Genomic DNA, 17,660 nt, shown 5'->3' on the forward strand with positions numbered 1-17,660 from the left:
CTGAAATCAAGAGTTAGACACTAAATTGACTGAGCCACCCAGGCACCCCTCCAGATATGTTTTTAAACTACCACAGTTGGAAAAAGTAAAAAGGACAGAAAGGAAGGCAGGCTTACATGGCCCCAAATAGTTGGCGGTCACAGTCACAAATCTGAGTGATAATAGTCAAAGCAGGTCAGGGGTCACATACATTCAAATGTATTAAATTATTCCAACTTTATTCTCCACGAAAGACCTGTATCTTTCTTCACTTACACAGGGAGAGAGAACACTGAATGTTCTATCAGGAAAGCTAAGTTCTGAAGCAGGGATCAGCAAACAATGGCCTGCAGGCCAAATCTGGCCTGTGGCCTTTCTGGATGCCCCACGAGCTAAGAATGACTTTTTGTTTTTGTTTTTGTTTTTTTTTAAGATTTTAATCTGTACACCCAACGTGGGGCTCAAACTCAAAATCCCGAGATCAAGAGTCAGGTGCTCCACCAACCAAGCCACCCAGGCGCCCCTGACTTTACATTTTTAAAGAGGGGAAAAGATAAGGAGAAGCGGCAGCATACACAGAGATACGATATGTGACCAGCACAACCTAAAACATTTCTCGTCTGGCCCTTTACAGAGACACTTGTTGATTACTGTTCTAAAGCACTTTCAAGTATGTCTTCAGATGGTTACCATAGACCCAACAACAAACATGCCTAGAGGATGCTTTGAATATGTCGATTTTCCACACTTCCCCATAAAACAGAATAGATACTATAACACGGGACCTTATTCTATCAGTTATTCCTTTTCTAGTATCTATTCAATGTGGAATCTCTGTATCTCCTCTCATTTTTACTCCATCCACCGACCAACATGCTCATAATAAACAATCCTTCCCTACCACTCCCCTCAAATTTTGTGTATACAGTTTTCTTTTCCCCTTGTGTAACTTCCTTCTTCAAAAGTCACACGTATTTCTTATTCCTAAATAATAGTCAAAAAGGCAACCTACTGGATGGGAGAAAATATGTGCAAATCATATATTTGATAAGGGATTAATATCCAAAATATATAAAGAACTCATACAACTTAATAGCAAAAAAAAAAAAAAAATCCATTTTAAAAATGGGCAAAGAGGGGCGCCTGGGTGGCTCAGTCAGTTGAGCATCTGACTCTTGATTTCTGCTCAGGTCATGATCTCAGCGTCCTGAGATCAAGCCCTGTGTTGGGCTCCACGCTCAGCGGGGAGTCTGCTTAAGATTTTTTTCTCTCTCTCTCTCTCCCCCTCCCCTGCTCTGTCTCTAAAATATATAAATTTTAAAAATCTTTTCAAAATATGGACAAAAGATCCAAATAGATAATTTTCCAAATAAGACATACAGATGATGAACAGGTACATGAAAAAAGTCGTCAGCATCACTAATCATCAGGGAAATGCAAGTCAAAATCACAGTAAGATATCACCTCCCAGCACTCAGAATGGCCAGTATCAAAAAGATAAGAAATAACAAGTATTGGTGAGAATGTGGAGACGAGAGAACCCTCAGGCACCGTCGGTGAGAATGTGGAGAAGAGAGAACCCTCGTGTACCGCTGGTGAGAATGTAAATTGGTGCAGCCACTGTGAAAACAGTATGGAGGTTCCTCAAAAAATTAAAAACAGAACTATCACATGATCCAGCAATTCCACTTCTGGGTATTTAACTGAAGAAAACACGCAAAAAGACATATGCACCCCCACATTCACTGCAGCATTATTTACAATAGCCAAGACATGGAAACAATTTAAATGTGCATGGACAGATGAACAGAGGAAGAAGATGTGCTGTGTGTGTGAGTGTATACACATATATACAGTGAAGTATTACTCAGCCATAAAAAATAATGAAATCTTGCCATTTGTGACAACATGGATGGACCTTGAGGGCATTATAAGTAAAATAAGTCAGAGAAAGACAAATACCATATGATTTCATTTAAATGTGGAATCTATAAATTAATTTTTTCAAGATGAACTCAGAGATACAGAGAACAAATTGGTGGTGGCCAGAGGCAAAGGGTGGGTAATGGGTAAAATGGGTGAAGAGGGTCAAAAGGTATAGACTTCCAGTTATAGCGTAAGTCCCAGGAATATAATGAATATAGTTAATAATACTGTATTGCATATTTGAAACTTGCTAGACAGTAAATCACACACGAAAAATGTAACTGTGTAGGGTGACAAATGTTAAGTAGCACATTGTGGTGATGATTCTTTTTTTTTTTTTAAGATTTTATTTATTTATTTGACAGAGAGAGACAGCGAGAGAGGGAACACAAGCAGGGGGAATGGGAGAGGGAGAAGCAGGCTTCCCGCTGAGCAGGGAGCCCAATGTGGGACTCAATCCCAGGACCCTGGGATCATGACCTGAGCCGAAGGCAGACACTTAACGACTGAGCCATCCAGGCGCCCTGTGGTGATGATTCTGCAATACTATATATATACTATGTTATACCCCTGAAACTAATATAATGTTGTATGCCTTATTCTGCATTATGATCCAGAAAGAAAGAGAGCAAGAAAGAAAAGAAAGAGAAAGTCAAAACTCCTTACTCTTGCGGGTCACTCATAGCCCACTCCCTATTTCCAGTCTCTTCGTTTACGCCAACATCCAGGCCCCTGGCCCAATTCCTATAGAACACCTATGTTAGACTAGATGGTCCTTGAAAGTCCATGCCCTTTTGTGTAACTTCTCTCATGCTGTTCTTACATCCAGAAATGGCCATTCTTTCATGCTTCTCAGCTTGAGAACATGGTTATTCCTGTCTCTGGTCCTGAGCCCTGATCAGCCCTGATGGAAACTGATTGCTCAGCGTTCTGCAGCTCCATGGCCTGTTGCTGTATGTGGATCCATACAGCACTTGTTTTCTTCTGCTTTGTGATTTACACACACGTCTGTCTCCTCAAACAGAAAAGTTCCTTGAGGACAGGATGTATTTCTTATTCATCTGGATATCTAATAAATATACAAATAGACAATTATTTTTAAAAAATGAGTGAGTGAATGATCCCAGGTCCTTTTTCATTTTTCCTGAAAAACCCATCCTTTCCACAACATTCATCTAGAGGTCCAGCTCTCGTGTTCAAGGTGGTCTCTTCTTGTTCTCACTCTTAGGGCTTTTCTATTCCCAGAGCTCCTAAACTCTGGGAGAAATCAGCCAATGTTCTTTCTGGCAACTTTATGGCCCCAGTTTCATTTAAATTATTTTCTTAGCACTTCAGATCTCCACCTGTCCCCCAACATGACTTTCCACTTAGTGCAGCTCGAGTGCATCTCAACATGACTTCTCTCCCAACAGCTGCATGGTGCATATGCACCGGGAAGACCATCACTTGAATTTTCTTGCTTACCTCTTCTTAACGTTAAAAATATGCGTGAGACCTGACATCACATCTACCTTTATACCTCCAACTGGCCATGATTTTTTTATTTTGGAGGAGGGGAATATTGTTTTTGCCACAGTCACATAGACATTGGAAAAAAAGGTGAGGGGGGCATGATGAAAGAAAAATGAACGTTGGAACAAAATGCCTAGAAGTCATTTTGGAACTTGCATACTAACTTTTGGGATAACGTGTGATTTCCTGGGAGTGGTGGACCTTTCTGCTTCTTGAATCTCTCTATTCATGGTATGACTCGATTACTTGAGAATGCCTAACTGTGGAAATGGTGGGTTTGATTCCCTAAAATAAAATAGTAACAAGAAACTCAACTGACAAGGAAGGGGTCATAATGCAGAATAAGGCAGAATTTAAGGAACAGTCAGTTCAAGCATAATGAACTCCAAAGGGCTTATACTCACCAGAGGATACTAAAGGTATTAGTAGTTGTAACATCTACACAACTAATAATTATTAATATTACTCTGAGACAACTGAAGTCCCAGAGTTAAAATGGAAAATGCCCATACATGTAGTAGATAAGGTCATGGCGAATTTCAAAATCTAAAACTAATGAGTCCAGATAGTGGTTTACTAAGTATACACAGAGAAAAAGGTACTAAGTTAACAAGTCAGTAGGATGCATACTTGGAAATAAAAACCACTTAATACTGACAGGATTTCTAATTTGAAAGAATTCTCTTATTTCTGTAATAATGCTTTAATGAATTCTTTTCCTTCAATATTATACTGTTTATATACACGTGTGTGTATCCCTAGTGTGTGGTAGGTGTTCAATAACATGATGATTTCTGTGGTAATAAAACACAAAATCATTCTTTTTGACCCAAAGCAAATTGTCAGTTATACTTTTTAACCTTTGCAGTATGCTAATAAGTCCAAAGAACAGCACTACTTAGAGTATTAGCTTAATAATACTGGTATAAGTAGACGGACAGTCAACTGCAGTTGATCCTTGAGCAGAGGTTTGAACTGCAGGGGTCCGCTAATAGGTGGATTTGTTTCCATAGATACAGTATAGTACTGTAAATATATTTTCCCTTATGATTTTCTTAACATTTTCTTTTCCCTAGCTTACTTTATTGTAAGAATGCAGTATATGATACATATAACATACAGATATGTGTTAATTGTTTGTTATCAGGCTTCCAGGCAATAGTAGGCTATTAGTAGTTAAGTTTTGAGGAGTCAAAAGTTATACATGGATTTCAACTGCATGGGGGACTGGCACCCCAGCCCCCATGGTGTTCAAGGGTCAACTATAATTACTAAGAGTTAACATGTATTAGTGGGAAAGCTGTATACTATATTGATAAAACATACAGATAGTAAAAATTAAGAAAAAAATAAGGAATAATTTTTAAGTAGAAATACAAAAATCTAATAAATTGCGTGAAGAATTATTACAGCTGGTCATTTTAAATGAAAAAAAAAACTAACCTTACTGAAAGTTCAAGCCAAAAAAAAGTATTTTCAGTGAATTGTTTTAGCTTAGAATACCTGTTTTAGATTTTTTTTTAAAAAAGGACACTATCAACAAAACATATTTCTACAAAAAGACTATGGAACCAGCAAAATACGAATATTTACAATGGAAAAATTTTAAGATTAATAGGGTAACATTAGAGCAATTATTTTGTACATACACAATACTTAATAGTGCAGGTTCTAAACACATCCCTTATTCTATTCTCATTAGTTTCAATATTATAGATATGTTTAAACAATAATACTCTTGTTGTGGGTGTGTGTGAACTTTCATTGTACAAGTCAACAAATGTGATCTGGATTATAAGGAAAATAGACTGATCCTGTGATAGAGGTTAAGGTGATATTTCAAAGCAGTCTGGGAGGACACCCCCAGAACACTTAATTCATCCTATTGATTTTTGCATGGTCTGGTGGGTTCTCATTCTTTTCTCTCTCAACTACAGAATTCTTTCTTTCTCTTGTTTTGTTTTCTTGTTGTTTTTTAGTTTTTATTATGGAATATTCCAAACATGCAGAAAAGCAGAATGGTATAAAGAACTTTCATGTTGCAGTAAACTTCTGTATATCAGCCCTAGCAATATTTTTCTGGATCTGTCTTCTCAGGCAAGGGAAACCAAAGCAAAAATAAACAATCAGGACTTTATCAAACTAAAAAGCTTTTGCACATCAAAGGAAACCATCAACAAAACAAAAAGGCAGCGTCCTAAATGGGAGATGATATTTGCAAATGGTATATCTAATAAGGGGTTAATATCCAAAATATATACAGAAATCCTACAACTCAATACTACAAAAAACAAATAATCCAATTAAAAATGGGCACAGGACCTGAACAGACATTTTTCCAAAGATGACATAAAGATGGCAAACAGACACATGAAAAGAGAGTCAACACCACTCATCATCAGGGAAATGCAAGTCAAAACCACAATGAGGTATTACCTCACTGTTAGAACGGCTAGTATCAAATGGACAAGAGGTAAGTGCTGGTAAGGATGCTGAGAAAAAGGAGCCCTTGTGAACTGTTGGTGGGAATGTTGACTGGTGCAGCCACTGTGGAAAAGAGCATGGAGGCTCCTCAAAAAATTAAAAACAAACACCAAATGATCCAGTAATTCCACTTCTGGTTATTTACCGAATGAAAATAAAAACACTAATTCAAAAAGATATATGCACCCTTAAGTTCACTGCAGCATTATTCACAAAAGCCAAGATACGGAAGTGTCCATCAATAGGTGAATGGATGAAGAAGATATGAGATATACACACACACACACACACACACACACACACACACAGTGGAGTACTACTCGGCCATAAATCTTGTCATTCATGACATGGCTGGACCTAGAGGGAATTATGCTAAGTGAACTAAGTCACACAGAGAAAGGCAAATATATTTCACTTATATGTGGGATCTAATAAAACAAAACAAAAGAAACAGATTCGTAAATACAGAGAACTAGCGACTGCCAGAAAGGAGGGGACTAGGAGAATGGGCAAAATAGGTGAAGGGGATTAAGAGGTACAAACTTCCAGTTATCAAATAAATAGGTCACGGGGATGAAAAGTACAGCATAGGGAATATAGTCAATAATACTGTAGTAACTTTGTGTGGTGACAGATGGTGACTATGCACTTACAGTGGTGAGCATTCCGTAATGTATATAATTGCCAAATCACTATGTTGTACACCTGAAACTAATATTGTATGTCAACTATACTTCAGTTTAAAATGAAATAAATAACCCCCTGTCACCCAGGCTCAACAAATGCCAACACAAGGGCAATCTTCCTTCACATAGCCTCCCTTCCATGTCCATGCCCCCTGCAGACCATGGGTTATTTTGAAGCATAAAGCAAATTCTATACATCATATCCTTTCACTGGTAAATTCTGTATCTGAATATCCTAAAAGATAAGTATTTTTAGAAACACAACTATAATATTATCAAACAGTAACAGTTGTTTAACTTCAAATATTCAGTATTTAAATTACTCCAGTAGTCTTACAAATATTTTTGTAGTTGGCTTTGATCAAATCAGAATCCAAATGAGTTCTGCGCATTGCAAATGACTGCGGTCTCATTAAGTCCATTTTACCAAAAACGAAAACATGAACTCAAAGATATATGCACCCCCGTGATCACTGTAGCATTATTTACAATAGCCAAGATATGGAAAAACCTAAGTGTTGGTCAATGGATGAACAGTTAAAGAAAACCTGATATATACATATATATATGTAATGAACTATTATTCCATCACAAAAAAGAAGGAAATCTTGTCATTTGCAACACGACCAACCTTAAGGGCATTATGCTAAGCGAAATAAGTCAAAGAAAGGCATATACAGTATGATCTCACTTATACGTGGGATCTTAAAACACACACACACACACACACACACACACAACAACGACAACAAAACAAAACAAAAACTGAGCTCATAGACCCAGAGAACAGACTGGTGGCTGACAGAGGCAGGGCATGAAAAAAAACGGGTGAAGGGGTTAAGAGGTACAAACTTCCAGTTATAAAATAAGTCCTAGGGATGTAATGTACAGCATGGTGACTACAGTTAATTATACTGTATTATATACATGAAGTTGCTAAAGAGTAAATCTTAAAAGTTCTTGTCACAAGGAAAAAACTTTGCTTGTAACTCTGTATGGTGAGGGATGCTAACTAGACTTACCCTGGTGTTTGTTTTGCCCTGTATACAGATGCGGAATCATGCTACATGACTGAAACTAATGTGATAGGTAAGGTATACCTCATTAAAAAAAAAAAAGCCAACAAAATGGATTGAATATACAAGGTGATACCTGAGCTAGTAAAATGAAGTATAGAGAAAAATAAGAAGTCCTAATGGGTGAGGAAAATGGAGTCGTAATTAAGAAATAGATAGGAGGCTGGAAATTTCAGGTGGTCCACTAGGTAATGACGTCAGCCCAGAACATCTTCTGTGTTCTCCAAAGAGGTGTCAGTTACGGGAATGAGGGAATCAGATTTGACGCCAGTCATCTCTTCCCATGGAATGTTTGAAGACACGCCCCTTAATTCAGAGTTTTTTAAACTATAAAGAAAAACATCCGTGTGGGTAGAGGGACCGGAAGAGATGCATCGGAGAGTAACAGTACACAGAAGCTTGCTGTCCTCCACATCTTGCCTGTTGCAGCTCTCCTTGGTTTTGATGTGACATGATGTTAATCATGTATTTCCTATGTTGCACGTATATAGTGAATAGCTACGAAAGTTGTAATTTCAACAACAAAAAAGTCCGTTTTAATCTATAGGTTTCCCCTCCCTTTTTTCTTGCAATTTTTTCCCCCAAAAGTCAGGTCATTTGTCCTGTAGAATTTATCAGTGTGTATTTTGCTAATTGCCCCCTGTGGTGATTTAGCATGTTCCTCTACCTTAAATTTCCTATAAACCAGTAGTCAGATCTAGAAGCTTAAGGAGAGTCAAGTTCGATTATGTGAATTTCACGGACGGTGTTCTGTACTTCTACCGCAACACCTTGGGGGTGGGGGCACAGAATGCCTAGTTGCCTGTTTTTGCAATGTTAAGATTGACCAGTGGGTTCAGGTGCCATCAGCCTGATCCAGGCATTAAATAGCTCCCCATCAGCATTTTCACTTAATGGTTTAACAGCCGTTGAAGAACCCTAGCTTGATTCATTTGCTGTTGTACAATGTTAACGTCCTACTTCTGTCACAGCATCTGTATCTTTAAGCTGGAATTACAGTTATAATGCGAAAATGTCCCTCACAAGTATTATACTACCTGAGGGGTGGTTTGTGTAAGGCAGGGTACACACTTGATCCTTTCTCTCTGGTACTTAGTCCCTGGGAGGCTCCTAATCGGCTGTCCATTACTTGTACCAACACAACAAGCCAGCACTTCTGCTCCAGAGACATGCATCCTGGGAGGCCAGCTCCATACCCTACTCTGGCCTCTTTGATCTCTTACGTCTAGAATGTACATCCTAATATGTGATACCTGGTTGCCCTGTGGAGAAATCTAAAAAAACTGCATAGCCACACATTGCATTTTGGGCCACTCTGGTGGGACTGAACTTTTCTTTTCCTTTCCTTCCTTTTCTGTCTCTCTTTCTCTCTCTCTTTCTTTTAACGCAGGAACAATTGTAACAAAAATCAAAGGGAAAAAAAATTTTTTTTAACACAACCACAATGCCACTAGTGGTTCTGAAGCAAGGGCTCTAGAGTAGATACCTGATTAGGACTCAAGTTTGAAAACAACCCACGTGGCCCATGGGTAGGGTTCAGTTATTATTACAGAGAAACATTTCTGTTGGAATGCTCATCCCATCAAGGCCAAAGATTTGTTTTAGTCTTCTGTGCAGCCCCAATGCCTGGTACATAGTAGGTACTCAACATATTCGTTAAATAAAATGAATGGGTTTATCTAGAACATACTTATTCTGCATGAGTTTGGTTCACTAAAAAAGAAATTAAAGGGAGACAGGATTCTTATTCTGACAATTCACCTAAGTCTCATTAAATAGTATATAAGTGTTTTCTAAAAAACAGGAAAATATATTTCCATTAGCATTAGTCAGTTCTTTGTGCCATCTGTTCAGGTAACATTAAGTCAGCATTACTACTACTACAGTTAGCCCATTCCTTGTTATGTATATAGTGCTCTTCTGTTTAATAAGGGCTTTTAAATATACTATGTACAACCAGTTGAAACAGCAACCTCTTTTTTGTTATGTTCAAAGTAGTATGAAACGCACATAATTGTGGCTTGTTATTCAGAGAGCAGTGAGATTTTTCATTTATAAAACAGAGCATTACAACTACATGAATGGCCTAAATTACCAATGTCTATGGACGCTTTTCAGTCCCTAATTTACTTGACTGTTCTGTGACATTTGACACTATTTGGCCTTCTGAGAAACCTGGATCTTTGTGATAAAACACTCCCAATTATATTATAATAGAAGTAACAGAATTTGAAACCTAACTAAAAGCAAATGGTGTATTTTCAGAAAGTGGTGTCTGAAGTTGAAAAGAAGAACTAAGAATTTATCCTTTAAAACCAACACAAGACTTATATCTTAGTTTTGTTCATATTTGACATAAAGGCCAACTTTACAATTAGGTGTCAACAGTATTGCTTAAAGGATCCTATTCAAATTTAGTAACCAGAAGTCTGTGTAGACACAGTTCTATTACATCCAAACCAAACAGCACTTTTCAAAAAGGTTAACTGTAAAATGACAATTTAACTAACCAAAAATACATAACTCTCAACTTAAGAAAGCAGACTACATTCAAATAAAACTAGTAGTATTTCTCTTAAACTAATTCAGGTGACACCCCCAGCATATTAGCAGGCAAATCAAGATTCAAGTGTCTGCCACCCAGAGTATCACTCAGTACCAACTACAACTGTATCACCCACCTCCAAGATCCCAATTCCACTTTTCTCCCAGTGGCAATAAACTTAATCAAGAGACCTCTCTAAACTACATGATCTATTCTAAGTGCTCCGTAGGCCTCTCACCTCAGCTCTTTCACCCACTTTTCTACCAGGTCTCAAAAGTGAACTAGGTCACTAATGCTTTTCCCATCTGTCCACACTTTAAGCACTTCATGTAGTATCTTTTCTAACTGCGTGTTCTGTTGGTCAGTGACCTAACCATACAATTCTTCTGCTTTCCCCATGGTGCCCAATCATAATGATCTAACAAAAACATTTAATGAATTGCATTAGACAATCATTCAGGTGATTTTAATATTTTTGCCTTATCTAGGTATCAGGGGATCCAAGGGCTTTACAGATTTTACAGAAATGGTCCTAATTCTCTTCTTGGGTGTTACCAATCTCGCCTTATTTTTGACAATAATTGTCCTGTTTTCCTTTTGTTGCAGAAATTTATAGAGGAGTATTCATTGAGGTAACTCCCTTGTCAGGTTTCTGTACTATGGAGAGGATGGGCTGTAATAAACAATATGGAGAGAAAACATATAGTTACAAAGAGATCTTCGTTCCTATACACTGAAGAGCTAATCTCTGCTGTCAGGTTCCTCTGGCAACAATTCTTTTGGGGTTACTCCACAAGACACAGTAGGTCTTGAGTGCACCCTTGCTGATCAGTCTTGTCTACCTGCCTAAAGGTAATTTTATTTTTAAATAGCTATTAACAAAGTTTTTGTATGTAAGACCAAATCAGGAACTCTAACTTTGGGGCATTTGAAGCAAAACTGTTTGCTAAGAATCTTCTCCAGATGTCCCATATACAGTAACATCTTTATTTCCAATAACTGAGGATGACATTAAAATATCATTACCACAGTCCACCTTTCCTTTGGTAGAAACTTGGGAAAGGCACCCCAAATCCTGCCTTATTCTTTCCCATCAGTGGCTTTTGCTAATACAAGTTACCTAAATGCTCGAGAACAGGTCTTTAACAAAAACGTTAATTGTGCCAAATAATACCGAAAATACCAAAATCGTAAGTTGTACTTTTGATAAGGCAAATTCATCTTGGAGGAAACTGTCAAGTCAAAATGTTCAATAGGTAACTTTCTCTGGTGTGCACAGGAATATAAAAGTGAAAGGCCAATAGTATTTTTTTAAATTGGAGATTACAGCATTAATATAAGGATGGTACTAAAAGTAAGTTGGCTGGGAGCAGTATTTTCTCTTGTAATTTAGCAAACAAGAATAACATATGGAAGGAAGTACCCTTATATCCAACAACTCAAAAATGTTCCTATTATGTGGGCAATATTTAGTTTTGGATGAAATTTACTTTTAAAATAAAGGATAAACTATGACTACTGTAACTGTATAGTTTCCTATATGCTGATCTATTTTAAAGTTCAACGAATTACCAACAGAATTTGTAATACTTTGGTTTACTGATTAACAACTGTTGATCCTCTATAAAATGGTAAACAGTGTAGAGGGAAAGATGATGACCGCTGTTGGGTGAGGACTGGCTTGGCTGTTTGAATGAAGTGTCTTGGAAAATGGAAAGTATCACAGTGCAATTTAGAATTTTATTATTAGTTTCTCCGTAAATCAAGATTTGACATAGCACGTTGGCACTTAATAAAGTCCTATTACACTGTTCTTTGATATCAAGAAAATCAAGCTCAATGAACCAACATTCAAGTATTTTCTGCATTTTAAGATTCAACATAAGGTTCTTTACTGTTCTTGCCACAGTGAGGCAGCTCCATCCAGATGAGATCAGATTAAGGTCATCTCTCAAAGCTAAACCAAACCAAATCAAGGTACACTTAGATCATTTTCACTTACACAACTATCAAACTCCTATTGAAGGGAAAAGGACAGAGTTCTAAATTTTTTTCTCCTTATATGATGCTTTTTCTTAAAGAATTGCCTTTTTTCCCTAATTTAGCATCAAAAATTAAACCACAAGTTTTGTGATTAATTATATTCAAAGCTGATTCTGAAAAATCAAAATGAGTATTTTAAGGAAAGTACTAAAATTTACCACTGGTTTAGCTCAGTGAAATTAAAATTTTAAAAATTATCTTCTTTTCCACCCAACTTCAGGGTATTTAAAATACCAAGTAATTTCACGAGTTATCCAAATTACATTTTCTTTATATAACTGTGCTATTTTGAATAGTTGTACTTCACACGAAATGGGCATTATTAAATTTTAAACTCTAAGTATCCAGAAACCATCCTTTTAATTCCTACCAAGATCCTTTCCTCCCATAGTAAAATGCAATGACATAAACCAAAAAGTATGAGAATCAAAAAAAACCAAAGAAAACCCAACTAAACAAAACCCCACACCAGCAAAATTGTAGCCCCATTGTTAAACTAAAAGGATTAAAAAAAAAAAGCCACAGCACACTGTAGAAAAAATTTATTTGTCTTACACGTTAAAAAAAAATCTCAGCAGTACACGTTAACTATAAATTCAATCTTCTCAGAGTTGCGAAGTTTAAAGAGAAACTTTTAATTGCTTTAGGTTTACATTTTTAATACTCTTAAATTTACTGAGAGAATATATCAAAAAACCAGATTCAAAATGGTAAGGCATAAACTTTATAATAACGGGTCTACTATTCGGCCCCCAATGCCAGTTCTGCCCAATAGCGCAGCTCACTCCACTCCGACCTGCAGCTCAAGAACGAAGTAAAATAGGTAAACACTAAATCTTCGCACCAACTGCTACAAGCAGCATTAAAAAAACAAATGAGGGTGGAAAAGTTATGTTAACATCTTACACGATTTCACTCCTTCCTTCTAAAGAGCGAATCCAAGGCTGAGCTCTGTCCCCAGCTCTAAAAAACGCGCCCGTCCGACCCACTCCCCGCAACTCCTTCCTCCCTCCAGGAACACGCAGAACTAACGGTTTCCGCGGCGGCCGCGCGCCGGGGCTCCGCGGCGATCCCCGCGCCCCGGAAAACAAAGGGGATTCCCAGCCATTGTCCTCCGCGACGCTGAGCATCACCAGCACTAGCAAGGCAGTAGCTTGCGCAGTTATCTCCACAGCGGGCAATGTCACAACCCGACCAACAGCACAAACTACTACCTCAGCCAGGGCCATGGTGTCGGGGAGGCAGCGGACCAAGCCGAGCGCAAGCGAAGCGGCCGCGGCTCTCCTCCGTCCTTCCTCCGCCGCGACGTCGGGCCGGCGCCCCGACCCTTCCCCGCCGCGCCGCGCCGCGCCCGAAGACCCCGCCCAGCGCCGCGCCGCTCGACCGCTGCGGGCGCGCCCCGACAGCGCCGGCGACCAGAGGCAGAGGCGGCGCCCGGGCCGCGCGTCATCTGCGTGGCCGGCCGCTCTGCTGAAAGAGGAGGTGCGGAGGGGTCCTGGCGGAGGCCGCCGCTTCCTCCACTGTTCCGAGAGGAGCGCGTCCCCTGGGCCACTCGAAAGCAGGAAATGGGCGGCAAAATTGCAGCCAGACGCCAGCGCAATCAGGACGGTCCCTGAGGCAGCGAGTCGCGCTCCCGCTCCCTGCCCGACGCCCGCCAGGAGCTCGGGACCGTCCCCGCCGCGCTCCTGCCACGTCTCCTGGGTTGCGCCGCCCGCGGCCCTCCCCGCCCCGAGCCCGCGGTGGGGGCTGGGCGGAGGCCGGGCCAGGCGCCTGGGCCCCCGCCGCCGCCACGCTCCCAGCACCCGGTGCGGGGCCGGCTCTACGCTCGGGCGAACGCCCCGGGCGCTTCCCGCAGAGGAGGACACCCGCTCCAGCGCCGCGATAAGAAACCAAGTCACAGCCCGTAAGTCCCGAGGCCACCCGTTCCCCAGCACCCTTCGGGGAAATCCCGTACACCTCGGCAGGAGGCGAGAATAAAACAAAAGCCCCGTAAAACTGAAACCGAGCCGGGCGGCGGGTTGGGTGGCAGCGGCAGTAGCTCGGCGCGCGCAGGGACACACGGCCCGTCTCGCGCTCCGCTGCTCCTGTGCGTCCGGACGAACCATAGAGATCACTTAAGGAGGCTCGCGCGCTACTCCCCACCACGTGACCGCCCCGCCAGGCCGCCACCCCCCCGCGCCGCCATCTTACATCCGGGACAGAGGCGGCGTCCCGTTTCCCCGCCTTGGCAAGTTTCGACGTGTCACTAGAATAATCAGCCCCAAAAGGGGGACCCCAATTCCACGTCACCAAAGTGCTGCGGCCATGAGCCATGCCCCCCAATGAGCTTAACGGGGCAAACTGGAGCCCCTAACTTATCCCGGTCTTTGCCCGCAAAGAAAATGGCGGCACTTACCGCCGTCTAAGTGGACACGTTGTGCTCTGGCCGGGGTTCAAAGTTTCCGGCACCTCCTTTCCTATCCCGCAAGGACACGGCCATTTACACTCCGCCCTGCGGGTGCCCACTGTGCTGCATTTCGCGGAAAACCGGCGGGAAAGCCACTGTACAGCTCGCTTTAATGCGCAGGCTCCTGGGACTTATGGGTGGGTGGTTTTTTGTTTTTTTTTTTTAAGGCCAAGTTTAGAAGAAGGCCTCCTGCCGTGATACTTATTTGCTGTTGGTCCAGGCTACTTACTTTCTGCCTCACATACTGAGATTTCTGTAAGTTAACAAATCATCTTGAAGTAAGCAGTTTGCCCGATGTAATACAGAACGTCCAGTAAAATTCGAATTTCAGGTAAACGAATACTTTTTAGTGTTTGTACTTAAAAATTGTTTGGAATTCAAATTCAGCTGGGCGTCCTATATTTTTATGTTAAATCTGGTAACCCTGTTGGTCATCGCGCTTATGCAAATACAGACTACACGTAACAAAAGTAAGGAATGGAGGAATTGAAGACTGTTCAGACGTGGGACTGACTTCTGCGCAGTTTGATCCTTTAATGGTGTCAACAGGTCTAAGGTCCAGATCCTAAAATACCTAGCAGTGCATTAGGGACATTCGTGTATAATTTCTTTTTGGAAGAGTAAGATTCCGCCCCCCTCTTAAAACCGTAGTATAATTTTGAATAAAAGATTCTCACGACCAAGAGTCTCATTGACTCTTTGTTTATCAAAGATTACATAACACTGTCTTTTCGTTTCTGTTCTCTATAGTATTAGTGATGGGACACAATTTCACGAACAAGTTTTTAAATGACTACAAACCCTGCCTGATATAATTCGAAATTAATAACATTTGTGTGTAATATGCAGTTTCAAAAATAGAATATACTTGACTATCCACTAACAGATCTCAATATTACACTTATTGTAAGCATTTTAAAGCAACTACTAAAGGTAATTTGCCTGGGATGTCACTATGAAATATTTCCAATTAATAAAATTTCTGTACTAATGTATTTTATGTGTGCATTTCTGTATTTTTATGTATTTGTTTTTGTGTGCATATAGAACACACTTGCAATTAAATGCTTTACTTGACAAAAGCAGAAATTTGACTATGCATCAAATGATGCTTACCAGAAAGTCTGCAGAAACTTTACTAATAGTTTCATTATGATTCTTACCACCCTGTCCTGATAAACAACGACTGGGCTGCCATGGCATCACCCTCCACTTTTCTTCAGTGCACATTATCCTGCATTCATAGCAAATGTCATCTTTCATAATAGCACAGATTTTCAAATTCAGGTTTTCAGTTGTTTGGTCTACAGTATACAGATACAGTAGACTAAATTTAGTCACTATGCTAAATTCAGCTGCATTCAATTCCTTTCCACAATTAAACTGTTTGTGACAGTGCTGACACCAATGTACCCCTCATCCACACATGGTGTACTCTTATCAACAATCTTTAATCCAGCCATAACATACAGAATCATATGCTTTCCCAGTGTGACTGCCCTCGGCGTCTCAATCCTTCATCATGACCACACAGCAGGAAAATTGCATAGAGCTTCTACTTCAGCTTTCCCTGCTCTGTATTCCTATGATTGCTTATAACTGCAAGTTTATCTTCCTTAGTTTCATAATTTACCCCAAAAATAATCACTCCAAGCTCCTGCCATCTGAAATCTAGTCTGCTTGGCTCTCAAAAGAATTTCATCAATGGGCCTCAGTCCCTTAAAGTCAACCTTGTTTCACACGACACACTGAAACGTACCTATTTCACAGTACGCCTTGCTTACATTATTTGTTTTTACCTGAAATATCCTCCAAGATCCTTTGGACCCATGTAAAAACCTACCTACCCAACAAGGCCCATTGAAAATCCTCTCTCTACCATCAGGCTATTTCATTTTTTTTTTAATTGATTTTCCCTCTGAATACTAGCAGTAAGAATACCCTAAGTCACAGAAGACTAGGCCAAGTTTCCCTACTTTGTGATCCCATAGATCTCTGTACTTTCTTTCACAGTACTTTGTATACTTGTTAAAGATCTGTATTTCCTTCAAAACTAAATTACATAAGGACAGAGACTAACCTAATGCCTAACAAGGGAAACTAAAATATCAAGGACAGGAGTACTTTATATATAGTTTTGTATTATTTTATGTATGTAGCTATAAGCACCTAAGAGCTCCCAGTGACTTTGTGCATATAGAAAGGACAGCTATGAGCATACAGTAGTCTTAATTAGTACATAATGGTTGCCGAATAAAAGGCAAAAAGTGGTCTTGTGAGAAGGCATAGATTTTCTGCTCATGTCTTGTGTATCAAAGTGTATTTTATTTACGCGTAACATCAACCTAGATGCCAGGGACAGTGCTTTATAACACTCCTTTTTAAATCCTAAACAACTCTTAAAGAGTTAAACACTACTATTAAATCCAATTTACAGATGAGAAAACCAAAACAGATTAATTAACTTGCCCGAGGTGACACAGAGCTGGGATTTGAACTTAGGAAATCTGACCCCAGACTCTGGGCTCTTCATCACTATGCTACTGCTTATAATATAACCTCTTAGAAGAAACTACAAATCAGTAAGATGTTTTAAACTGTCCTGGACCAATAATAAAAACCCAACACAGCTCTGGATGTCATAGCCATTAGACAAATCTTGTTTCACAGTATTTGAAGTTCTTTGTTATGTCCCAATGCATATTCATAGAAATAACTGTCTAAAATATATTTTAGATGTATTTTAGTAAGGCTTGAATTTTAATGGAGAAAATTTTTTGAAGATGTGAAACTAGCATGTTGTAGTGGAAAAAAAAACTGCTTTTGAAGCAAGACATGCTAGAGCACAGACTAACTGTGTGACTCTAGGCAAGTCACTTCAGCCTTTAAACCCTGATTTCCTCCTCTGTAAAATGCGTATAATATATAAAACCTTCTCTGTAGGACTGCTATGAGGATTAAAA

At 39.8% G+C, this 17,660-nt stretch overlaps 1 protein-coding gene and 1 long non-coding RNA gene across 6 annotated transcripts in view; both read right to left on the minus strand.

Moving 5' to 3' along the window:
• The window catches only part of LOC113921492, a 39,616-nt gene extending 23,901 nt beyond the window's left edge, over positions 1-15,715 (minus strand). For both annotated transcript variants that reach the window (XR_003519705.2, XR_003519704.2), the window contains exon 1: positions 14,647-15,715. This is a non-coding gene — a long non-coding RNA (uncharacterized LOC113921492). The remainder of the gene's footprint in view (positions 1-14,646) is intronic.
• Positions 2,454-14,650, minus strand: LOC113921491. Of its 4 annotated transcripts, none has more exons than XM_027592254.2 (2): positions 13,158-14,650; positions 2,454-2,974 (listed from the first exon to the last, which is right to left on the minus strand). In XM_027592254.2, the coding sequence occupies exons 1-2, from the start codon at positions 14,354-14,356 to the stop codon at positions 2,959-2,961; spliced, it is 1,215 nt and encodes a 404-aa protein (XP_027448055.1). In that variant the 5' UTR covers positions 14,357-14,650; the 3' UTR covers positions 2,454-2,958. The 4 variants fall into 4 exon arrangements, with proteins under 4 accessions (XP_027448055.1, XP_027448057.1, XP_027448054.1 ...); XM_027592256.2 differs by having other exon boundaries at positions 2,456-2,974; positions 13,466-14,650; XM_027592253.2 differs by lacking the exon at positions 2,454-2,974 and adding an exon at positions 10,677-10,881.
• Positions 15,716-17,660: the final 1,945 nt, after the last annotated feature.

This window comes from Zalophus californianus, chromosome 9 (assembly GCF_009762305.2).
Source record: "Zalophus californianus isolate mZalCal1 chromosome 9, mZalCal1.pri.v2, whole genome shotgun sequence".
Taxonomy (NCBI): domain Eukaryota; kingdom Metazoa; phylum Chordata; class Mammalia; order Carnivora; family Otariidae; genus Zalophus; species Zalophus californianus.